Here is a 26,522-nt window from a genome sequence, read left to right as displayed (position 1 = left end):
AACTAGTGATACAGCTGAGAACCATCATTTCAGCTCTCCAAAGTCTCTTTCTTCTACTATAAAGTGAGGCACTTGGTTGAGAAGGCCTGGGATCTCAGTCCACATCTTCAGACACCTCAGTTACAAATGCAAAGCACTAATGAGAGCTGTTTTCAAGAGTTGTAAAGGCCTGGAGCTACCATTTATTAAATGCTTGAAGTAGATGCTTTTCCAGTGATATCTAATTTGCTCTTTGAAACTCTTATGAAGTATTTTACAGTTAAAGGAACTGCGATTTAGTAAATTAGATTAAGTCACTTGCCCAAGGACAAACAGCTAGTACATGGCAACATGGAGGGTCTAACCTGATTCATCTACCTTCAAACCTGGATTTCCCCATTAATCATGGCTGATTCCTGCCCAGACCAAATATAACACAGAGGGAAGAAGCAGCATATACCCTCTGCCTGTTATGTAACAGAAATCATAGAGTATCCATTTAGTACCCAAAACACCCTTATAAAATTAGTATTAATATTACTATTTACTCCAGTTTTATGGATGACAAACCTGAGGCACAAAAGATGGAATTCTGTCTTCAGGAACTCATGGGTAGTAATTGAGACAGCTAAGACTTGAGTGCAGATCAGTCTGAGTCTATAAAGTGCTTCAGAAATAGAAACAAATGCATTTTTCTCATTTTAATATTTGTTCTATTCTGCAGCAAAGGTATGCATTCACCTGCCCTCCTCTGTTCGCACATGGTTAAGAATGCGTGTCCGTGAAATGTGACCCAGCTCAGATGAATGGCTGAAATGTTCCTAATTTGATTCCAGACTGAACACAGGTTAATATTCACCAATAATAGAATTCTAAATACTAAAAAGTTCTCTCTATATTGAATTATCACTCAGAAATTATTTAACTTCGGTCATTGCCATGATTATATAGAAAATGAGAGGTCTGTAGGTGTCTAGCCTGCGTCTGACACTGATTTAGAAAGAAAATACTGTAGCTTGAAATTATTGTAAGTTCCAGTTAATATAGTCAGTTGCTTAGATGTGCTGCCTCACAAGCTGTCTGTGGTTGATTTAAAAAAGACTCCCTTTTTTCCCCCAATATTGTTATTTTTAAATGTCAAGAATCAGATGTCTGCTGTTTAGAACTATTGTACGGCTGCCAGTGACTGTCTGTATCAGAATTTGGAGCAGGGACATGGATCTGAAGACATTAAAACTGTTTAATTCTCAGTTGAGATGTGGTTGGCTTTTGTACATTTGGAATAGAGCATTTATGGCACATCTCAGGGTAAGTGCTAATCGTTAAGGAAGGGGGTCAGAGGAGTAGAGGGAGTTTTGGTTGTTGATTTGTTTTTGCTTTAAGAAAACAGAATTCTTGATTCTGTAAATGCCTCTTTATGTAAAACGTTGCATGTTGAATGACTGGCATAATAAGCTATTCAGGAGAGCAAGATTTTAGATTTCCAACTGTTAGCCTAAAAAAAAAAAAAAAAAACCTTCAAATTGTGTATTTTTGCATTCATCCAGCAGCAGAAACAGGAAAAAGGAAACAAAACGCTCTCCGGTAAAAGTAGAGAGAGAGAGACACAGGGGGAGAGAGAGAGAGGGAGAGAACGCACACGAGACAGACAAGAAAGCCAGCACGCTCAGAGATGAAATTTTAGGAGAACAAAATGATCGACCTTTTTAAGGCTGAGTGGGTTTCTTCAGTTTGTGTGCAAGTTTCAAGAAATGGAAGGATTGACCAGGTCTGAGTACAACTCTTTTATTACTATGTATTTGGTGAGAGTGTGTTGTTGGTTTAAGTGGTTTTTTCCTTTTGGTGGTGGTGGTGGTGAGTAGTTTTTGTTGTTATTTTATTTGTTCTCTAAACAATAGCTAGTCCAACTGAAAGGGCTAAGTACGGATGTGTGTACAGATGGTAAGAAAGCAGGTAGAGACATCAGATACCCACACATCTGTGTCTCCAGGAGGCTTCATGAAATCTTTAATTGACAGATGATCGCAGGTGCTAGGTGCCATGAGAGGATGTTGTGTGTCTGGTGGTTGAAATGTGATCTATGGTTTTCTTTGACAAGAATGGTGAATGCTTAACTGTTCCTTTGCAAAATTAAAATTTCTGGATGGTTGGGGGTTTTGTGGATTTTCTTGTGACTTTTTTTCCCTGTTGGTTAAATAAGACTCCACAAAAGATCACTGAAGAGTCATTCATAACAGACATGAACCCAGGACTATTTTTTTCAATGCAGATACAACTATTTTTCAAAATGCTATTCAAGACTATTCAGTCTCTGCCCAGTGGGGTTTTCTGTCCCCTCTGAGGTTTTCCTTCCTCTTGTTTTAGAACAATTTAAATTTTGTGAAGTCAGTTTTTAAAACCTACTTTAGATGAAATGTGTGACTGTGCTGAGCAATTCTACTAGTGACTTTGGTTACTGCAATGTTTCCTTGCTGCCTTAAAAAAAAAAATGAACTAGGTAGATGATTTTCTTTATTTTCAATTTAAATTGCCTCAATAATCCAGCAAAAAAGGGGTGGGGTGGTTCAAAATTCTTGAATGTATTTCCTATTTGGCTTGTACAGTCTTCTCCCTATTTTTCCCTGGTCTTAGTAGAGATGTCCCTGTTTCTTGATATAATAGAAAAATGAGGTTACTTCTGCCTGATCTTAACTTTTCACGTAGAATCAGTGGTGGTTCTTTCTCTGATTCTCTGTAATTCTCGATGTTGCCCACATCTCAGTATTGGGGCTGGGGGTGTGGACAGTTGACAAAACTCTGTGAGAAAGCAGAGGTTCAGAGTGAGTGGTAGGAAAAGAAAGATTGAAAAGAAATAGGAAAGCCTTCTTGAAAGTTGTTAAACTTTCCTATTCTTGGTCTGCAATTTGCATTATTCTAAAGACATTTTCAGCAGCACCAAAAGTCCTTAGTTAGCCACAGTCAAAGTTCTTCCCACACAGGCTTTCACATCCCTCAGAATCCAGTCTACTCACGGGAGGTCTAGCATTGGTTAGCAGGGTAAAAGACAACAACTAGCCTGTATCTCTTAGTGGCCAGAGGATTTATCTCCTCCTTCTCTCTTCTCCTTAGAGCACAGTTTGATCAGTTGCAAATTAAATTCAGGAGCCAGGGTAAACATTTACCATTCAGTAAAGAAAGACTCATCCATAATCTCTGGTCCATTTGAGATCATGCCTTTATACAACCTAACACAAACAATGACTTACAAATCGTAGAACACATTGGTTTTTTTGTTTTGTTTTTTGCTTGAAGTGTTATTTTGTTGTGTTGTCATTTAGTTGTGTCTGACTCTTTTGTGACCCCCAGGCTCCTCTTTCCATGGGTTTTTCCCAGGCAAGAATACTGGAGTGGGTTGCCATTTCCTTCTCCAGGGGATTTTCCCATCCTAGGGATTGAACCCAGGTCTCCTGAATTGACAGGAGGATTCTTTACCACTGAGGTACCAGGGAAGCCCCTGAGGTATTACAAGGGCCACTAAACATATATGCAGTATTGCCAGGCTGGCTTTGACTCGGTGACTAGATTAGGGTTTTTGCCACTTTGGTTTTAGGCTCAAAAAGCAACAACCTCTGTGTTGTAGATTTACTGTGCTTATTGATATGAGCTGAACCATGGAGAAATTCCAGCTTTTTTGTTCTAAACAGTTGAAATCAGAAACTTCGTGTGGTTCAAACTACAATACCTCTGAACAGTCAGATTTTTTTTTTTTCCTGTCACTTGCCAGGATAACTTCATAGAGAAATAAAACTTGGCCTTTTCAGGTCAAATCAGGTTACTATTACTGTGATGCAATAGAAGTTATATGATCTTACTATGATTATGTTACTTATTTGAAATTTTGAACCCGTAACTTTTCCTGTTGGATAAAAATAAAATGCATGTCGGACTTCACATCAAGCGTTCATTTATCTGCTTCTCAAACCATCTTTCCTCCTCCCCCACCTGCAGGCTGTGTTCCTATTAACTGTTATTTGGAACACGTTAGGACATAGGAAAAATCATGTTACTCTATTTTTATAAGTGCATATTAATAAACTCTTAGACCAAAACCATGGTAAGGGAGTGCTTTAATTTTTTCAGTAAATGATTTATTCTCCTTCAACCCAGTCCAGTTTGCAGCTAAAAGGTAAAGATAAAGAGCTAATTACTATTTACTGTCCCACAAACGGTGTAAGAGGGTTCCCTTTTCTCCATACTCTCTCCGACATTTATTGTTTGTAGCTTTTTGGTGATGGCCATTCTGACCTGTGTGAGGTGATACTTCATTGTAGCATTTCTCTAATAATTATTGGTGTTGAGCATCTCCCAGCATCACCCATTGGATGGCAGCGCCCAGTCAATGGACATGAGTTTTAGCAAACTCCAGGAGAAACTGAAGGACAGGGAAGCCTGGCATGCTGCAGTCCATGGGGTCACAAAGAGTCAGACATGACTTAGGGACTGAACAACAATGAAAACCTACTGTAGAGCACAGAGAACTCCACTCAGTGCTTTGTGGCGACCTCAGTGGGAAGGAAATCCAAAAAAGAGAGGATATAGGTATACACATAGCTGGCTCACTTTGCTGTACACCAGAAACTAACCCAACATTGTAAGGCAACTGTATATTTCATACTCCAATAAAAGAAAAACAGCGAATTACTTTTAAACAATTAGCAAAGGAAAAGGAGGGATCAGAGTGTAAGGAGACACTCAGCTCACTCCCTCATTGACCATGGCCAATTTCTTTTTTATACTGTTTTTTAACACTTTGATTTCTTGGAGTACACATGACCAAGGAAAGACCTCTTCTGATGCTCTGATCTTTTAAATTTAAGAACATATACAACTATATTTTTTAAATTGGGATTTTTTTTACTATTTGTTAGAATTTAGCAAAATGCCCTGCCTTGTTTCCATTTCTAAAATAAAGCGACTTCTAATTACATTCACAAAATGAGTTTTCTAGATAAGCTTTGGAGAAGGCAATGGCACCCCATTCCACTACTCTTGCCTGGAAAATCCCATGGATGGAGGAGCCTGGTAGGCTGCAGTCCATGGGGTCGCTAAGAGTCAGACATGACTGAGCGACTTCACTTTCACTTTTCACTTTCATGCATTGGAAAAGGAAATGGCAACCCACTCCAGTGTTCTTGCCTAGAGAATCCCAGGGACAGGGGAGCCTGGTGGGCTGCCGTCTATGGGGTTGCACAGAGTCGGACACGACTGAAGCAACTTAGCAGCAGCAGCAGATAAGCATATCTCTTTTTTTTATGTACCTTAAAGTCACTCTTCTCTGTCCATTGAAGCTTATACTCTTTGTTCTCCCAGAATTTGGAAACTTCCTACAAAATTCAGGCGGGGACTATCACAGAGCCATCCAGGAAGTAGAGCTGTGTGGAGTCTAGGATTACTATATGTTGTATGCATGTGTCAAGGTCCATATAGACACGTTATATCTGCATAGGCATTCCTGTAGCCATACTAACAAAGCATGCATTCATGCATATGCTTTCTTCCATCTCTGATTCATGACATAAGATCTGTTTCAAGTGTACCATTTCACAAAAGCAGAATGACTTTAAAGTGGGGAAACAAACTTTTCATGCATCCCACTAGAAAACTCCTTACCTCCCTCTTACAAGGAGTACGTTAAATCTCAGACCAGCAGTATAAACAAGTCCGAGGTGTCCTGCTTCCCTGGGATAAGGATAAACACCTTTCATACAGAGAGTCATCCAATAACAATGACAGGAAATGACTTCTGTTCCTCTCGTGTTTTTTATCCAACGTTAATTACATACTTTCAGGATTGTCTAACTCCTCCCTGATTTTACTCTCCAGGTCTCTAAAATATGAAGGTGTGTAATGAGAGACCCAGGAAGGTTTTATTTATTTATTTTTCAGAAAAATGACAGTTTTACAATAGTATTCCCAAAGCTCCTCACTGGAAGGCCTCACTGGTATTCCCTCTCATTCACAAAATCCTCCCTGGAGGGTGGGCATAGCATCTTTCCACCTCCCTATTTCTCACCTAATAATCCCCTTATGGAAGAATTATTTGCAGTTACTTAGTCCAACCCACTCCTTCTAAAAGTGGGGAAAATAAACCCTAAGGAGATGCCTTGACTAACACATATTAGTCACCTCATGAGCAGCAGGCTGAGCCTAGCAGACTCACTGCCCTGCTGCTGCCCATTAAGTCTTTCATATCTGTGTAAACCCTTAAGGCGCGTTTCAGAGGCCAGCTTATCCTTTCTTACTCCATCCATTTAAGGCAGTGAGGTCAAGGCACAAAGGGGCCAAGACCTAATCTGAAAGTTAGATTTGAAGCATGGCTGTTTCTTTAAAAGTTCACAAGTGATAAAGACAGTTGTTAACTAAATAATTACCTGCAGTCTGTAACTCTGTGGTTACACATGGCAGGGTAGGATTTTTAATGTCTAAATAAAAGAAATGGGTATTTTTGTTCCTGTTATCCCTGTCCATCTCTCCTGCATCCCGATGGTTTTATTAGGAGGAAATCCTGTACCAACAGAGGACAAAGGGAATAGCATCACACTCAGAGCCCTGGGACCGGGTTGTAAGGGCAACACACTTCTCTCTGGCATCTCCCATTGTCTTGGCGGCCAGTCCTCTTACCTCTCACCTCACCTTCCTAGAATAAAGATCGTAAGCATAGCTGAAACTGTATTTTCCAAAGTAATGCGTGTGTGTGTGTGTGTAATATGTGACGCATAGTAGAGAATATATAGGACAATGAGGCCAAGTATATTAAATCAGAGTAACTCTAGAAAATGTGAAAGAAATAATGCATAGGAGACATCAAAGGCTCCAGGTTGATCTCTTGGTCATCGCTTTTGATGGTCAAAAGTGAGCCAGTGTAAAGAAGATCTAGCTCTGAAGTTGGAAGTGCTGTGCAGAGCATTATCTAGTGGCATCCGTATAGGTAAACAGTAGCACAACGATGCCGAATTTCCCTGCATGTGCAGAGTCATATACATGTGTGGCCACTTACTCTGTCATTGAATATTTAGGCAACTGATCCTTAGGTTTGTGTGCACAAGTATCCCTTGAGGATGTCTATAAAATGAGGATTTGTGGCATCAATCCAAGAGCTTCTGATTCTGTTACTCTGGGAAGAATCCAGGGCAGAGGTCCATCTAAGAACCACCCTTCTACCCATACTCTAGAACTAGCAGACCAGATTCATCTTTGTACATACTGAAGGGGGCAGTAGAGTCTAACAAATGAAAACATGGACTTTAATGTTGCCACGGACTTCCCACAGGACTCTGGGCTCCCTCTACTTAGTACCTCCATTTTTAGATCTGCAAAATGGGCATAATGATGACTTTTGTGTTTGCTGAGGTCATAGAAAAATATTTCAGATTTGTGGAAAAAGTAAAAAATACAGTGTGAAACGTTTTGAGTTTTCATATCCTCAGCTGTTAACGTCCTTTGTTGCTTCTTCACCTGCTTCATGTACCACTTTTTCTTTTCCATATTGCTTGACTGAACTTTCATTAAACCAAGGTTAGCATGAACATATCTGATTCTGTGGGAAAGAAAAGCAGTTTCCCAAAGTCGGATGACAAGTCCATCACTGGGTAGATTTAAGGCTTCCTGCCCCAAATGCCAGCTAAACACATAAAGCTTTTGTTTGCAGATGAAAAGATCGCAAAGGGTACATCTTTTGACAGCTCAGCTTCTGTCAGTCAGGTTTCCCCATGGCTCCATGTTTGCTGATAGAACACAATTTTTCTGTTGTTCTATCTCCTCAAGCTTTCATGTATGTTTAAACAAAACCTACTTTTGTTTTCAGATCTTAAGTCTGTCAAGACCCTGCTGCCTCACTACAGGCAGCTTTGGTTAGTCCACAGGGCAAGTTTACTTAACAGCAACAAAGGATGAGATAGTTGGATGATATCACCAAGTCAGTGGACATGAGTTTGAGCAAACTCTGGGAGACAGTGCAGGACAGGGAAGCCTGGCATGCTACAGTCCAGAGTTGTACATTACTTAACAACAACAGCTCTGGGGCTTGTCTAAAGGGGACTTTATCCACTCACCTCCTTTCTTGGTTCTCTGATGAGTGTTTCTACCAGAGCAGCTTCGATGAGTGTCATCTTCCACTATTGCTGGCAGATGACAACAGGTCCATCACTGTTTGGACTCATGTCCGAAATCCCTGATCACTCCTCTCCATTCTCAGAAGCCAGCTCCATCACAGGCCACCTGCTGGCCCCATTAAAGTCCCTTAAAAGATCCCAAGGACTTGTAATCCTTAGATAATTTATCTTTTTTTTCCCCTTCTCCTCCTCTCCTAACTAATACAAGTTCAGCTAGCTTTTCGGTAACTCAGGGGGTGTCAGTGCAAGTAACTGTCATTTGTTTGCAAATGAACTTGAGCTTTCTGAAAATTCTTCTCCCCATCACACTCCTCCAGGCTTCTCGGTGATTTGAGATCGTTTCCTGTGCTCCCACCTCTTGGAAGTATTTCATGGCACGCCGAGCAGACACTTTTAGTCAAAAATGCCTATAAATAGCTGATTTTCCCGCTTGCTGCCTTCTCTCTAAGGCTTTCACAAAGGAGGTGAAACAAATCCACCAGAAACAAGAACTCTCTGTGAGGGCTGCACAGTGACGTTTATGAAAAACCCGATCCGTAGGCTGACGATTGATCTGTAGGCTGACAACGGTCCTGTGGGTTGCTTCACCATATTCGACTTATCTAATCACTGCCCAGAAAAAGAAACATTTTATTTCATGCCAGCCGATCTCATGAACTGAACAATCAATCAAAAACGTCTTATACAAGCTTTCATTGTATTTTTACTTTCACACTGCGTTGTAGTTTTTTTTTTTAAATCCCAAAGCCAACTGTTATTTCTTTTCCATTGGTAAATCCAGATCACCAATTCCTATGGCTATTACGGGATAGGAAATTTGAAACTACTTTGCGTTTCTCCTCCAAACTGTTATTGTTCACAGAGAGCATTTACCGTCTGGCCTGTCTTCTTAGTCCCCTGTGCTACCCCAACAACACTCTTAAATCTCCCAGGATTATGTCATGGAACCTCCTGGAAGACTGTGCCCAGCTAGGCAGGACCATAACACCAGCCTTCACCGACCTCACCGAAATGACCCTTAAACCCTTTTAGACACATGATGCTAATTATACTCCTTCGCTTCCTCCACACCTTACTGAGCAAAGGAGAATTGGGTTTAGCTGTTTTATTATATAATTTGCAATGGGAAATTGTCCCCAGACCATGCTTATAGGTGAGGAACCTGAGGCTCAGAGAGATTAACTAGCGTTCCCCAGTCTCCTCCATTGTAGAGAGGGTGGGGACACTCCTCACTTCCTTTTACTGCCCCCTCCCTGCCCCCATCAGGGTCCCTCAATCATGGAGCACAAGACAGGTGTTGGTCTTGGTGTTCTGTCTACTCAAGAAACTTTGCCACACATTGAGAGAGTGGCTGCTGCTGCTGCTGCTGCTAAGTCGCTTCAGTCGTGTCTGACACTGTGCGACCCCATACGGCAGCCCACCAGGCTCCTCCGTCCCTGGGATTCTCCAGGCAAGAACACTGGAGTGGGTTGCCATTTCCTTCTCCAATGCATGAAAGCGAAAAGTGAAAGTGAAGTTGCTCAGTCGTGTCTGACTCTTTGCGACCCCATGGACTGCAGCCCACCAGGCTCCTCCGTCCATGGGAGTTTCCAGGCAAGAGTACTGGAGTGGGGTGCCATTGCCTTCTCCGTGAGAGAGTGGCACTGACATATAAACACCACCATGTGTGAAATAGATAGCTAGTGGGAAGCTGCTGCGTAGCATGGGGAGCCTAGCTCAGTGTTCCATGATGACCTAGAGGGGTGCGATGGTGGCGGGGATGGGGAGGTGGGGCTGGAGGGAAGCTCAGGAGGGAGGGGATACATGTTTATACAGAGCTGATTCACACTGTTGTGCAATAGAAACTAACACAACGTTGTACAGCAATTATTTGTTGTTGTTTAGTTGCTAAGTCGTGCCTGACTCTTTGGCGACCCCTTGGACTGTAGCCCACCAGGACCCTCTGTCCATGGGATTTCCCAGGCAAGCGTAATGGAGTGAGTTGCCATTTTCTTCTCCAAGGGATCTTCCCAACCCAGGGATCGAACCCATGTCTCCTGCATTTGCAGGAGGGTTCTTTACCACTGAGCCACCAGGGAAGCCCAAAGACCTTTTTTTTTTTTTAAATTAAAAAAAAGAAAATTTCTGCCACAAGCCCCACTCTCTGATTTTTTCTTTCTAGGCACTGGGCCTAATGTGGTTATGGTTTAGTCTATTGCTAAGCTTTCTAGAAAGTGCATCTTGTTGGGGCTTTCCTCTTTGTGAACTGAACACAGCCAACACAAATATGAGAAAGAACTGCAAACGACAGTGAGGCCAGTGCCTCTGACATTTTTAACCACGGAGTTCTTTGTTCATATAAAACAGAAAGTATAAAACCCAGACCAGTCCCCACTCTGTATCCGTGGGTTCCACGAATGGAAAATATTAGAAAAATAATAAATTTCAGAAAGTTCCAAAATGGAAACTTGAATTTGCCAGCGACTATTTCCATAGCATTTCCATTGTATTTACATCTATTTGTGAAGCATTTACATCGTATGAGGTGTTATAAGTAATCTAGAGATGATTTAAAGTACATGAAGATGTGCATGCTGCTGCTGCTGCTAAGTCACTTCAGTCGTGTCCGACTCTGCGACTCCATAGACGGCAACCCACCAGGCTCCCCCGTCCCTGGGATTCTCTAGGCAAGAATACTGGAGTGGGTTGCCATTTCTTTCTCCAATGCATGAAAGTGAAAAGTGAAAGTGAATTTGCTCAGTCATGTCTGACTCTTAGCGACCCCATGGACTGCAGCCCACCAGGCTCCTCCATCCATGGGATTTTCCAGGCAAGAGTACTGGAGTGGGGTGCTTCCGTGCAAATACCACACCATTGTATATAAGGGACTTGAGCATCCCTGGATACCAAGAGCTGACTGTAATAGTCACACTGAAACAAGACTTTGCTGTTTTCGTTTAGTCTCTAAGTTGTGTCCGACTCTTTTGCAACCCCACGGTCTATAACCCGGCAGGTTCCTCTGTCCATGGGATTTTCCCAGGCAAGAATACTGGAGTGGGTTGCCATTTCCTTCTCTGGGGGATCTTCCTGACCCAGGGATTGAATTTGTGTCTCCTGCATTGCAGGTGGATTCTTTACCTGGAAAACAAGACTAGGAGAATTCAAACTTAAATCTCCTCTCCTCCCACCCACTGCCCTGCATCCAAGTTTCCCTCAAGGGCAGGGGGATGGGGAGCTTCCAAAGCACAGCTTGAAACCTGTTACCCATTCCTTTCCCTTTAAGCAGGCCTAAGCTAAGGACTTCCCTGGTGGCTCAGAGAGTAGAGAATCTGCCTGCAGTGCAGGAAACCTGGGTTTGATCCCTGGGTTGGGAAGATCCCCTGGAAAAGCAATGGCAACCCACTGCAGTATTCTTGTCTAGGAAATCCCATGGACAGAGGAGCCTGGTGGGCTACAGTCACTGTTTCAAGCTAAGGCAGAGTTTAATGATGCAGTTGAAGGAGGGGTAGAGACACAGGAATGAGAGGGACCAGGATGGAGCAGAGGAGAGGAGTGTGTATCCACTCTTGATAGATCAGATATATCAGAAAACCCTGATAAAGTCCAAAAATGTTAGTAGTTAGGTCCCAAGCTTGGTAATGTAATTGGCAGCTCTCCCAGGCCCCGACTTTCCTTACAACAAGTGATGGTGGATGCCACGGGGTCCTGACTGGCTCACAGTATAAAGGCACTTCTTGACTTGAACAGACAAGTTCACTTTCATTCCTTTTCCTCCACTGTGACCCAGAGAGAGGGACTGACTTCTCTAAGAACAGGCAAGCCTTTCAGTCCCAGGCCAGCGCTCTGCCCAGACACAGACTGGACATTTCCTCATCTTCATCCCATGCTCAAGGCACTTCCGTGGGATAATGAATGATGGCAAGGATAATAAGCTGATGATGAAGAAGGAGGAAAAACAGGGAGAAATAGAAGGACTGACATTTACTGAGAAAGTTCAGTAGGCCTATGCTTAACATATATTGTCCTTACTTCTAAAAGTTATATTAGGATAGCTATTCATACCCCCATTTTACACAAAGTAGAGGTAATTAATTTGCCCAAGATTGTGTTGCTGATGAACGACAGAATGGAGATTTAAACCCTGGTCTGATTCCACTATCTGTTTGCCTTCCACCACTCTGTGCTGCCTCTGCTTGGTATATACCTCTGATCTTCTCCTGAAGAATTGTTTCTCGATGAGAATTTGATGACAATTTTTTAAATTGTCAAATTTAAATGTTAAATTTTTTAAATGGTTAACTAATGAAAAAACAGATTGCACCTCTATGATTAGGTATAAAAATAAATCCAGTTTGGAAAGTCGTCATGTTAGAAAGCAAGTAACACATGAGGTTCATTTGCAAAGTCAGATGTATAATGCATTTGGAATAGAATATTATTTCATGTAACTGGAAAATTATATACCAGCCGATGGAAAAAGCCATCACTCAAGGCCGTTGTGCTCTTTTTTTTTCAGTGAGAAACAATACTGTTTATCCCTTGAGACTGCCAACCTGACTGTAGTTATAGCATTGTTAAAACACTAAAAGTTTATGTCCCCATTAGGACTATCTGCCCATTTAATATCCTTTGCTTGTATTAATTCAGAGATGTTTTCTTCTATAAAAATTAATGGCACTGAAATGATGAGGAAGGAAGCTAGGAATTCCCAAACCCAATTTCTCTCTAAGGCAGTGTGACTTTCTATTTTTGTCTTTTGGGGAGACCAGAAAGTTATCTCAAAGGCGTATTTGGAGCCAAAATTCTGCTGGGACGGGAGCTCCACACATCCCAAATGGTTAAATATTTGGGACGTTCGCAAATTTTACTATTTGTTAAATTACCACAGGTCCAAAGGAAAAAATATGTCTCTTTAATGGTCAACCTTTAGAATGCTTGTTAATCATTTATATAACTGAGTTAAGTGGGCCATTTGGCAGGGGGTACATATTAATATATCTGACAAATAGTACTATTAGGGAATATCAGCAGAGTTTAAACTAAATTCCAATAGCAGATAACAAGACAGGATGGTCCAGCTTCTGAACTCCATCAGGATAAAAAGTGCCACGCTCAGTGATGAACATGGGAGTCACGGAGTCTTTAGGATCTTGCTTCTCAACTCATTTTGGACTCTTCCTCATGTACGTGTGTCTCATCACAGAGAATTCATTGTTTTAACAAGCCCTGATTTCATGCCCACTCCCTTTATTTAAGCCCAGATGAAGTTCATTTAAATTTATAGATACAGTCTTAATGTTTCAACAGCTCCCGCTTTCTCTTGGTTCAGTATTTTATCAAATATCCCCATGCATAAGAAGGAAATGTTATTCACTTCACAGGGACATGTACGTAACTAAGAAATGAAAGAATTCACTAAAATTAAATCATGCCAATTTAATTCTCATTGATATTTGTAAACATTATATTTCTTAGATTCAACCAGCGATGATTTCACCCAGCTATCATAATCTACGGTCCCTTTTTGTAGTCTTGATTGCGAGCAGATCATGTTAAATGTTCTATATTTAAATGTTAAACAATACAAGGACAACCATTCTCAACATCTTTCATTCAACCAAGATTTATTTAGCAACTGTTTGACCCACACTGAACTCTGGGAGAGATGACTAGACTAAAGTGGGAAAGGGAAAGACAAGCATGGGACAGGAACAAACAGATGGGGCTGCTGCTGCTGCTGCTGCTGCTAAGTCGCTTCAGTCGTGTCCGACTCTGTGCGACCCCATGGACTGCAGCCTACCAGGCTTCTCCATCCATGGGATTCTCCAGGCAAGAACACTGGAGTGGGTTGCCATTTCCTTCTCCAATGCATGAAAGTGGAAAGTGAAAGTGAAGTCGCTCAGTCGTGTCTGACTCTTAGCGACCCCATGGACTGCAGCCTACCAGGCTCCTCCATCCATGGGATTTTCCGGGCAACAGTACTGGAGTGGGGTGCCATTGCCTTCTCCCACAGATGGGGCAACGACCACCAACTGGTGAGAAGAAGTAAACGGAGGCCATGATTGAGTCTCTAGTTGACTAGGTGATATGGAATTTTTTCAGAAATACTCAAGTTTCCCCAAAACAGAGGATACAGTCCAGCCTGGAGGCCAAGCCCAAGCAATTTAACTCTCTGGGCAGCATCTCAGGACAAGCAATGGTGTGAGAATGAGGAAGAGCAGGGTCAGGTGCCCCAGAAGGTGCATGGGAGGCCTCAGACCACAACCAGGCTGAGCCCAAGAACCAGGCTTCTGGCCCCAGAGATGGTGGGGCTGCCCAGGCCCCGGAGAAGAAATCTGGACAGACAGCGAGTACCACTTGGGGAGGACAGTGAGTACCACTGGGGGAAGAACATTCTCACATTCACACATCATCCTGAGCTTCAGCAGTCAGCCAGCAGGATGGGTTCACCTGGATTCTGTGGGTGGTAGCACCATTCTGCACTCCCACTGAGAGGCAGTTGGGGCCTCCCTGGGAGACCGAAAAGTCCACGGGCGTGAGAAGAGCAGAGGAGGAGCAGGTCAGAAGATAACCCCAGGGAATAATGAATGGCTTTATCACACCGAAACGCAAACACTGTATCCCCAGCTCATACACCTGAGGAGGCAGCTGTTAGACTGAAAAGATTTTTTTCCCAACAAAAGCATCAGATCCCAAGCAAGGTGAAAAAGAGCTTCTTGTTATTAAAAATGTGTAACAAGAGGCTAGCTAAACATGTCAGGGAGAGAGCAAGGAAACTTCCCTATTGGGGAAATGAGGGCAGGCGGCCCCCAGGGTTCCTTTCAAATCAAGTAGCCTTGTTCTGTGCTGCTGTTCAATACGGTAGCCACCAGCCACATGTCGCTGTTTCAGTTTACAGTAATTAAAGTTAAATAAAAGGAAAAATTCAGCTCCTCAGTCCCCGTAGCCATATTTCTAGTGCTCAGTCCTCTCGTGTGGCTGGTGTTTACCGTATTGGACAACACAGATATAAACATGCCCAGCACTGCAGAAAGCTCTGTTGGACTGCATGGTTCTACTTGTTTATTGTCTATTTTAATACATTGAGTGCTACTAGATTTGGCTTTGCCTGGAGAAGGCAACATCCTGTTGTGATGCCCCGGTGCTCAGAGGTGTCAGAACTTGCCAGGAATTTTCTGTGTGCCGTGTGAGAATGAGGGCGGCCTGGGGGAACACCTGTTCCTCCACCTAGTCATGATGTGACATCAAATAACCCACTTTGCTACTCACATCTTCTAGTTCTTCCATGTTCTGATGGATGGATGCCAATGAGTTGTCACACCATTCTGGGTTGTGAAAAGAATCACCTGTTTAGAAAACAGGCAGTAATCTCATGGAATAATAACCAGCATGGACTTTGTAATCTTCTGTTTTCAGGGAAATGGTGTCACCAAAAACATGCTGTCTGGCCACATTTATTTACTCACCAAACTGCAAAAGTTGTATTTTCTCACATGGTTCCCTGAAACCAAGTGTTCTTTGGCCAATGTTGAGGGCTGGAAAGAGATCTCTTCAGTCCTGCAAGCCAAAAAACGCTGTTGTTGGCAAGCCAGTTGGAAAGCTTGCTTTCCAGAAAACGCCTTTATGGAAAAACTTACAGGGCAGGGCTCCGTAATGCAGACCCTCAGAGGAACAGGGTTTCCAGGCCCAGGGGCATCCCAGGAAGATTAGATACAGCACCAGGACTGCCCAGTAGTAGAAGTGATGAGCCTGCACATCTAACTAACTGATTTGGAAGTGATCCTACCTAGAGAAGACCATGTGGTGGGCTGGAGAATGGGGTGGGGTTTGAGGAGAACTTAGATGCAGGAAGGCAGGGCACACCCATCCACCTAATTCAAGTGCTCTTAGTCTGCAACTGTGGACAGGGTGTGAAGGAATGAACTTTAGGGGGTCGTGAACTCTTGAATTTAAAACATTAAGGAGGGGGGTGTTTGTGTTCACCCTGCTCTGGAGCAAAGTCCTTAGTTTTTAGCATGTCCCCGAAAGAGAATAAGGGCCACTAACAAATTTAAATTACAAATTTAAATATACGACTGAAGCGACTTAGCAGCAGAAGCAGCATGCTTTAAATTAGGTAGATTTTTTTCTCCATATGATCTGGCAGTCGCACTCCTGGGTGCATATCCAGAGAAAAATATAATTTGAAAAGATGAATCCCTATGTTCACTGCAGCACTCTTTACAATAGCCAAGATATGGAAGCTACCTAAATATCCATTGGCAGATGAATGGGTAAAGAAGGTGTGGTACATATGTAAAATGAACTACTACTCATAAAAAAAAGAATGAAATAAGGTCATTTGCAGCTATATGGATGGACCTAGAGATTATCATACTAAGTGAAGTAAGCCAGATAGATAAAGATATGATATTGCTTATATGCAAAATCTAAAAGAAAAGGATACAAATGAACTTGTTTACCAAACAGAAATAGACCCACAGACATAGAAAACCAACTTATGGTTACCAGAAGTGGGGGAGGGATAAATTAGGAGTTTAGGATTAAAATATACACATTACAGTATATAAAATAGATAACCAACAAGGACCTACAATAATATACTAAACATCTTGTAATAACATATAATGTAAGAGAATGTTAAAAAAACAGTATATATATAACTGAATCACTTTACATCTGAAACTAACCCAACATTGTAAATCAACTATATTTCAACAAAACATTTTAAAACAGTAAGTAGCTTTCTCCTTAAAAACTTAAAACTGATGACTTTCCTTCTTCCTTATAACATCTCATTAGAAAAGTCTTCCGGGTTACAACCTTAAGAGTTCTCTGAGGAATGTGTAGTTTTTAAAGAATTATCATTGTGGGTGCCTATTACCCACAAAGAGATAGTTCTTTGTTGGAACCTGGAGAGTCTACTATAAAGTAAAGCGTGTAATAGGATTTATCATGAAGAATTTTCCTGAGTGATCAAGTAACAAAAAGTGAGGATCTGCTGTATTCAAGGGTTGAAGCTGAGAGGAGAAGGGAATTCAAAGATTTGTAAAACAGCTGCGACTTTCAGGGAGTTTATAGTCTAGTGAAACACTGGGTAGTTAGAGAAATAGAATACAAGGAGAAGTAAGAAGCTGCATAAAGATACCTGAACAAAGAATATAAAGATTTATAGGAAGAAGAACTCCAACTTGAGGCTTAGGAAAGGGTAGACGGAGGAGAAGAAAGCTTTCCCCATTTGAAATGCTATATCACTGAAGCTTTGGTACCACTTTTGTGAAAGCATACTGGCAGAGATTTCTCTTAGCTTTTTCCCATTTTTACTAATCACTCAGTAATTTAGCTCTGTATCTCCCATGCCTAAATTAGTGCCTAACAGACATCATTTAGGTGTGGAAGGATGGATAAGGGGATGGATGGGTGGATGGATGGATGAATAGGTGGGCGGGTAGATGGATGGATGGATGGATGGATGACAAGCAGAAGAAAAGGAAGGCACAGAGAGAGGAAGGGTGGAAGAGAAAACAGAGTTCATGACATCAGCAGCCACCTCAGTTCAAAGTCTTATGGGGAAAGAGTTTAAAAACGTGGACATTTCTGTGGGTCCCAAGTCTGGGCACAGCCTGGCTCAGCTGACAGGTGCACTCAAGGCCTTCCAAGGCTAAAAAAAGATACCCGCTGGGCTGGATTCTTATCTGTAGGCTCTGCAGAAGATTCTGCTTCCAGACAAATTTAGGCAGATGGAAAAGTTCAATTCCTTGCAGCTGTACAAATGAGGTCCTTGATCTGCAAGCTAAGTCATATCAAATCTTTGATCATGCTTTGAATCTCTGCCACCCATCTCTTTGACTTTCTCTTCTGCCCTCGGCCAAGAGAAAAGAAAGCTATTTTTTAAATTTTATTTTATGATGATAACATAAACATAACATAAAGCTCGTCTTTTAAGGGCCTCATGAGATAACATTGGGTCCATCCAAATTAGGGGTTTACTTGGTGGCTCAGTGGTAAAGAATGTGCCTGCCAGTGCAGGAGACATGGGTTTGATCCCTGAGTCAGGAAGATCCCCTGGAGAAGGCAATGGCAACCCACTCCAGTATTCTTGCCTGGAAAATCTCACGGACAGAGGAGCTTGGCAGGCTATAGACCACGGGGTCACAAAAAGTCAGATACAACTTAGTAAACAACCACCACCACCACCAGATTAATCTAGCATAATCTAACTATTTTAAGATCACCAATTAGTAACCTACTGATATCTGCAAAGTCCTTTTTGCCATGAAACAGTGGATAAAGATCACCATAGCCAAAATTCTGCCTACCATAATAGTTAACAACAGAGTCCATATACATAGTAAATTGGTGAGGAGGGCACCTTTATTAACAACCATGCCATTTAAAGTTCATTTGTTCTTCTTCCAGGAAGAACAAATGCAACTTTGGGGGCAGAGAGCTGTGTTCAAACCCTGTGTTTTACTGCTTAAGCAACTTTGAGTGAGTTATGTAACCTCTCTCTGCCATGGTCTCCTCCTTTGTAATATGGAATTAATAACAGTCCTTATTATGTAGGGGTCTAGAGAGGATTAGATGGATGAATGTCATGCAAACGATGTAGAACAATGCTTGCAAAGGGACATTATATAATGCCTCAAATGTTATTTTTATTATGCTGATGCCTGAAAACATGGTAGTACCCAGATGAACTGAAACAAACCAGCAGATTTAAGAGGCATTGCAGAAGTTACTATTAGAAAACACAATTTCATTTAGTCAGGATTTTGATGAAATTCTACAGCATATGTACTCGTTTCCTATTGCTGCTATAAGAAGTTACCACAAATCTAGTGGTTTAAAACACAAATGTATTAACTTACACTTCTGGGGATCAGAAGTCTGAAAATAGGTCTCACTGAGCTAAAATCACAATATCCCTAGGGCTTCATCCCTCCTGGAGGCTCTAGGGGAGAATCCACTTTCTTGCCCATTTCCCAGCTTTAAGAAGTTCCTTGTTCTCCTTGACTCTGGACTCCTCATGTCATCTTCAATGACAGTCTGTCATTGAAGACAGGCAGTCACATGTCTGATCTCTGCTTCTGTGGTCACATCTTCTTTCCTGACTTTCCTGCTTCCCTCTTTCATGTATAACATGCTGCGTGCTAAGTCGCTTCAGTCAAGTCTGACTCTTTGCGACCCCAGGACGTTAGCCCTCCCGGTTCTTCTGTCCATGGGATTCTCCAGGCAAGAATATTGGAGTGGGTTGCCATTTCCTACTTCAGGGGATCTTCCTGACCTAGGGATCGAACTCGCATCTCTTCTGTCTCCTGCATTGGCAAGCAGGTTCTGTACCACTACAGCCACCTGCTGCTGCTGCTGCTAAGTCACTTCAGTCGTGTCCAACTCTGTGTGACCCCATAGACGGCAGCCCACCAGGCTCCCCCGTCCCTGGGATTCTCCAGGCAAGAACACTGGAGTGGGTTGCCATTTCCTTCTCCAATGCGGGAAAGTGAAAAGTGAAAGTGAAGTTGCTCAGTCGTGTCCGACTCTTAGCGACCCCATGGACTGCGGCCTACCAGGCTCCTCCATCCATGGGATTTTCCAGGCAGGAGTACTGGAGTGGGGTGCCATTGGGAAGCCCTTATTATTCACATAATCTTACACTGAAATGCCAATTCTTATATTACCTGAAGATAATCCAGTATCTATAAATGTAAATACATACATTTTACACACTTGCAATTAATATGCTTCATTTATTTTTTACCTTTTATTGTACATAATATAATTTTTAGTTCAAACACTTGTGAGCACTAACTACATGTCAAGTAGTCTGTTAAGGGCTAGACATACTAAACTGAGGGACTTCCCTGGCAGTCCAGTGGTTAAGATTTTGCTTTTCAATGCAGGGGGTGTGGGTTCAATCCCTGGTCGAGAAGCTAGGATCTCACATGCCTCATGGCCAAAAAACCAACATAAAACAGAAGCAATATTGGAGCAATAAAGACTTTAAAAATGGTCCACATACATTAAAAAAAAATATCTTAAAAAAAATTGAAAACCACAACTCCTGTCCTCAAGTATTTCTCGCCATAGTGGAAGAGGGGAGGGATACATATGGTAAACGTTTTTTTGTTTTTTTTTTTAATGTTTAAAATGTATAGAATCGCCTAGAATTAGGAGCCTGGAAGGCTACAGTCCATGGGGTCGCTGAGGGTCGGACACGACTGATCGACTTCACTTTCACTTCTCACTTTCATGCATTGGAGAAGGAAATGGCAACCCACTCCAGTGTTCTTGCCTGGAGAATCCCAGGGAATGGGGGAGCCTGGTAGGCTGCCGTCTATGGGGTGGCACAGAGTCAGACACAACTGAAGTGACTTGGCAGCAGCAGCAGCAGAGACTGAATGACTTGGTCGTCAGGGAAGAGGAGTAGAAATGAAGACCAATTGATGGTTTGAAAAACTGGGTGCATGTCAGTACTTCCAACTAAGGTAAGTAATATGAGAGAAGACGTAAGCTTGAATAAAGAAGATGAGTTAGTTCCAAACACCTTGAATCTAATGTGCTTACAGAATATCCAGTTGAAGGTATCCCATTGCCAATCCTTCACTTATCCAAATATTATTTAGGAGCGTATTACAATAATTCAGACGAGATGATTATGGTTCAGACTAGGTGAGAAGCAATAAAGATGGAAAGAAAAAAGGCATGTTTCTAGTGTATCTTAAAGATGCCAGGTTGGTCAAAAGTCCTCTGGTGAGGAAGACAGAGGAGTGAAGGCAACTGAATTTGTGAGTCTGGAGTTTTGGAAACTGTCAAGGCTGGAGAAAGGTTAGCTGGAAGCTATCACAGAGAAGGTAGACGAAAGTTGGAGAGTGAATGATATGGCATTGGGCCATAAGTAAGTTAGAAGATAAGGCAGCACAGACCAGTTTCCTGAGCTACACAGATATTAAAGAAGAGACAGGTAGTGAAAGAAAACAATGCTAGAACGAAAGACAGCAAGATGGAAAGGAAATCAAAACAGCATAGAAGTAAAGGAAGGACAGATCTCGAAAAATAGGAAAAGTTGAGTGAGGTCACTACCAAAGAGGGGATGAGTTGGACCCCTCAATAGACATGGAATGAAAAGTCTATCAATGAATCTGGCAATTAGGAAGTAACTATTAAATTTACCAGTAGTTTTATAATTATCATAATGTATCCTTTTGTATACATTGTTTGTATCTATATGCTTGTCATTTTAATAAGTGCTTATTATTTTTCATGTCTATCCTTTTAATAAAAAGACTGTGGCTATTCAAGTATGTTAACACACCATGGTTAGAATATTCATTTCTCAGTTATTTTCATTTTAATTTTTTTACATTTTTCACCTTATGAATAATATCATAAAAGTCTTTTTCAAGAAAATGTGCAAAAAAAAAAAAAAGAAAATGTGCAAATTTTTTTCTGGTTTGTATTCCCAAACATTATGCACTCTTCTTCAGTAAAAAAAAAAAAAAAAAAGACATTCAAGTAAATCTTAGTATCTTCAAATAATTTAAATGTTCTGATTTTAAATAATTCTGCAGAGACTTGTTTGCCATTTAGATCACAAACATTTGGACTATTGTCTAACACAGAATGCACACTTCCAAACCCAGCGTTTGCCTAGTATATTACATCCTGAAGCCCTCTATTAATGCAGCATTGTAGTGACTAATAACCTGTACAGGAATCTGTTTCCTTTCTCTACATTACAAACCATTTAACATCCATTAGTAATAGATTTCTTCACTTGCAAATGACTAAAGTAATTTCCCATCTATTAGCTATTTTTGTTGACCTCACTTCACTAGAGATCCTCAATCTAAGTTTTATTTTAGCAATCACAATTCTCTCATCTAATTAACAAAAAAATTGGGCCACTGCCTCAGTGGTCTGCATTCAACCCTATTTTGACTGGTGCTTTCCTAATAATATCTCACGCTCCTTTCCAGCCCTGTGCTTAGAATAGTAGTTTCTGCTCCATTGCCCCCATTTTGCTTTGTTTTTTACCCCATATTTCTTTTTTCTTTTCCTTTATTTACTTAATAACCTACCCAAATCTTTCACTGTTACAAATACCTCAAGAAACATCCAGTTATTTGTTCAGTAGAAATTCCTGGGCTTGCTGGGCCAATGGGATAAGATTCTTGCACATTACCAAATGACCCCTAGAAAGGATTCCTGAACTTTCACTCTAGAAGCAGTTTCCATTCTTGACGCCCTTTGGAGAAGATTCTTCTCTATTGTGAATCCAAGCCCACCTCTCTTTAATTTAAATATAGAGTTGTGTGAAATAAATCAAAATTTTCTTCTACAAGGCAGTCTCTCAAATGTTTGATGAAAACTATTGTTTGTCCCTGAGTCTTCTTTGTTCTGTCTTCAAAAGACCTAGTTCCTTCAGCAATTCTCTGAGAACAGGACGTCAAGCCGTTCTAGCTGACAACAGACTAATTGTATTTTGTTCCAAGAAAAGCAGTATCTCTCTTAACTTTCGGTATTTCTGTGTGAGCAGTTTTTCTGTTGAATTTGGACTTCATAGCATCCACTGAAAACCTCTGGACAGGAACACCCTCTTTCTATCAAGGTACCAGCTTGTCTGGCAACTATGCTAACCTGTCTCACGTTCAGAGAAAATTTTTGAGCCATTCATTCCTAGGAAATCATGTTTCTCTTGCTTCTCTTGCTTGGTATTGTGCACTTAGATGGTTTAACCTAATGTGGAATATTATGTTTATTTCTATTAAATGTCATCTTATAAATACAAGTATGTCTTTCTAGCCAAGGGTCACTCTTTACTATTGTGTACTAGGGAACATCACTTATGTGAGTAGCTATCTATTTATTACCATAATTTTACAGCAAATGACAATAGAATCTTGAGGAAGGAACAGCTTCTTTCTGATTCACCCACCTAAAAGTGCCATTTGGACTACCAAAAAGAATGCTTCTGCTGTCAAAACTGGAGAAATATTCAATCTGAAATCCAATATTTTAAATATTTCCCAAGATGTTTTATGTATTCAACAGTACATAAACTGGGAACTTCCAGATGTATAAGCTGGATTTAGAAAAAGCAGAGGAACCAAAGATTCAATCGCCAACATGGGTTGGATCATGGAAAACGCAAAGGAATTCCAAAAACACATCTACTTCTGCTTCCTTGACTATGCTAAAGCCTTTGTGTAGATCACAAAAAAACTGTGGAAAATTCTTAAAGAGATGGGAATACCAGACCACCTTACCTGTCTACTGAGAAACCTGTATGCAGGACAAAAAGCAACAGTTAGAACCGGACATGATTCAAAATCACAAAAGGAGTACATTAAGGCTGTGTATTGTCACCCTGCTTATTTAATTTATATGCGGAGTACATCATGTGAAATGTTGGGCTGGATGACTCACAAGCTGGTATCAAGACTGCTGGGAGAAATATCAACAACCTCAGATGTGCAGATGATACCACTCAAATGGCAGAAAGCAAAAAGGAACTAAAGAGCCTCTTGATGAAGGTGAAAGAGGAGAGTAAAAAACCTGGCTTAAAACTCAACATTCAGAAAACAAAGATCATGGCATCCAGTCCCATCACTTCACAGCAAATAGAAGAGGGGAAAATTGGAAGCAGTGACAGATTTTATTTCCTTGGGCTTCAAAATCACTGCAAGCAGTGACTGCAGTCATGAAATTAAAAGATGCTTGCTCCTTGGAAGGAAAGCTATGACCAACCTAGACAGCATATTAAAAAACAGAGACATCATTCTGCTGACAGAGGTCCATATAGTCAAAGCTATGGTTTTTCCAGTGGTCATGGATGGATGTGAGAGTTGGACCATACAGAAGGCTGAGCACCAAAGAATTGATGCTTTCAAACGGTGCTGCTGGAGAAGACTTTTAAGAGTCCCTTGGACTGCAAGGAGATCAAATCAGTCAATCCTAAAGGAAATCAACCCTGCATATTCATTGGAAGGACTGATGCTGAAGCTGAAGCTCCAATACTTTGGCTACCTGATTCAAAGAGCCAACTCATTGGAAAAGACTCTGATGCTGGGACAGATTGAGGGCAGGAGGAGAAGCGGGCAATAAAGGATGAGATGGTTGGATGGCATCACTGACTCAATGGACTTGAGTCTGAGCATACTCCAGGAAATAGTTAAGGACAGGGAAGCCTGGCATACTGCAGTTCATGGGATCACAAAGAGTTGGACATGATTGAACGACTGAACAACAAGAACAAGATGTATTATACTGTAAATCTCATAATAGTGCCTAATATATCATTATTGAAGTTGATGAAAAAAGTGTTCAGAATAGGGCCAAAAAGAAAGACTTACACATATTTGTTGTTGCTGTTCAGTCATGTTTAACTCTTTTGCTACCCCATGGTCTGTAGCCCACCAGGCTCCTCTGTCCATAGGGTTCCCCAGGCAAGAATACTGGAATGGGTTGCCATTTCTTTCTCCAGGGGATCTTCCCGACCCACTTACGACTCTTGCACTGGCAGGCAGGTTGTTTACCACTGAGCTACCTGGGAAGCCCCTTATGCATACTATTGGAGAGCTATAGTTTTTCATGAATTTTTTATGTAGCATCTAGGAAAAGTCATTCAACCAGTTGTCAATCTCCTATTTAGTCCACTTTTCAAATTTTGTTCAAAAGTGTATCACTTTATTACAGGTATTATTGGGGAGGTTCATAAAATTAATATACATTTATTGGGGAATTTTTGTAAAATACATGAGAAAATAAAGAAGATAATTGAAATCACCCAGAGATAATTACTGAAAGGTATTTTTATTGTTGCTGTTCTTTGAAAATACTGATAATATCAATAAACCTCTGAATGAGCTCACCAAAAAGAAGAAGAAAACATAAACACTATTAGGAATTAAGAAAGGAACAGGGATAAATTTACCAGAGCTATTAAATCTATCATAGGAATAGAACAGAAATACATTTTATTTCAATATATTCAAAACTTAAGTGGATAATTTCTTAGAAAAATAAACTCATCAAAAACTCAGTGAAAACAAGCACCTTGAATATATCCATAACAATATAAGAAGTTGACACATTAATTTAACATTTATTCCAGGGAAAAGTTAGGGGGCTTCCCAGTGTGGCTCAGACGGTAAAGAATCCGCCTGCAATGCCGGAGACTTAGGTACAATCTCTGGGTTGGGAAGATCCCCTGGAGAAGGGCATAGCAACCCACTCCAGTATTCTTGCTTGGAGAATCCCATGGACAGAGGGGCCTGATGGGCTATGGTTCATGGGGTCACAAACAGTCAGACATGACTAAGTGACTAAGCACAGAACGGCACAGAAAAAAAAGGACCAGACCCAAACAGTTTCGTGAAGCCTGCGAGAAAAAGGTAATCCTTGTCATACAAAAGTTCTGCTAGAAATCCGAGCAAAAGAAAAGCTGTCCAATTCATTTAAGGATTTTATAGGACTTCCCTAGTGGCTCAGCGGTAAAGAATCCGCCTGCCAGTGCAAGAGACACGGGTTCAATCCCTGGGTTGGGAAGATCCCCTGGAGAAGGAAATGGCAACCCACTCCAGTATTCTTGCCTGGGAAATCCCATGGACAGAGGATCCTGGCGGGCTACAGTCCGTGGGGTCACAAAGAGTTGAATATGACTGAGCAACTAAACAACAGTAGTCTAAACAAACAAGGGCGATTTGAGAAAGGAACATTGTAATGCAATTTCTCATGCACCTCATGCAAAAATTCTTAATAAATATTACTATTTCAATAAAATTAAATAATTATAAATAACATGAAATAACATGATCAGATGGGATTTGCTGATGAAAGGAAGCATAAGCATTAGAAAAATATTCATGTAACTCAACAGCACTAGGAGATTAAAGGAGAAAACACATATTACTATCTCAATATATACATAATTTTGTAATGTTCAACAGCCATTAATGATTTAGAAAAGATAACAAACTAGAAGTAGAAAAATCTTCTTAAAGTATATCTACATATTAATATATATATAGATACAGAAACTTCATGTAATATTGCATCTTAAAAGTATTCCTTTTATATCCATGAAAATAATATACCTCTTCTAAAATGTACTGAGCTAGGTTTTGACCACTGGTTATTTTTTAATGATTACTGAGGTATAACTGGAATATAACATTATATGTTCTAGACATGCTACATAATAATTCGATGTTTATATACATTGCAAAATGGTCACCACAGTAAATCTAGTTAACATCTGTTAGCATACACAGTTAAAATTTTTTATCTTGTGATAACTTTTAAGATGTTCTCTCTTAGCAACTTTGAAATATGCAATACGGTATTATTACTATTATCATGCTGTACATTATTTTATAGCTGGACGTTGGTACCTTTTGACCCCATCCACCCGTT

General features: G+C 41.0%; 1 protein-coding gene across 10 annotated transcripts in view; it reads left to right on the top strand.

The window, feature by feature from the left end:
• Positions 1-26,522, top strand: part of DLGAP1 (DLG associated protein 1) — a 781,268-nt gene that overhangs the window by 484,765 nt on the left and 269,981 nt on the right. Inside the window, exon 1 of one of the 10 annotated variants that reach the window (XM_070778884.1) lies at positions 623-1,287. The exons of 2 other annotated variants lie outside the window; for them this stretch is intronic. In XM_070778884.1, coding sequence (XP_070634985.1) covers positions 1,114-1,287 — 174 coding nt within the window. In that variant the 5' untranslated portion in view covers positions 623-1,113. Of the gene's footprint in view, positions 1-622; positions 1,288-1,375; positions 1,748-26,522 lie in introns of those variants that run through there. 7 more of the 10 variants (XM_070778879.1, XM_070778886.1, XM_070778880.1 and 4 more) reach the window with 7 other exon arrangements.

Source organism: Bos indicus, chromosome 24 (assembly GCF_029378745.1).
Source record: "Bos indicus isolate NIAB-ARS_2022 breed Sahiwal x Tharparkar chromosome 24, NIAB-ARS_B.indTharparkar_mat_pri_1.0, whole genome shotgun sequence".
Taxonomy (NCBI): Eukaryota; Metazoa; Chordata; class Mammalia; order Artiodactyla; family Bovidae; genus Bos; species Bos indicus.
This window is presented reverse-complemented; position numbering and strand designations above follow the sequence as displayed.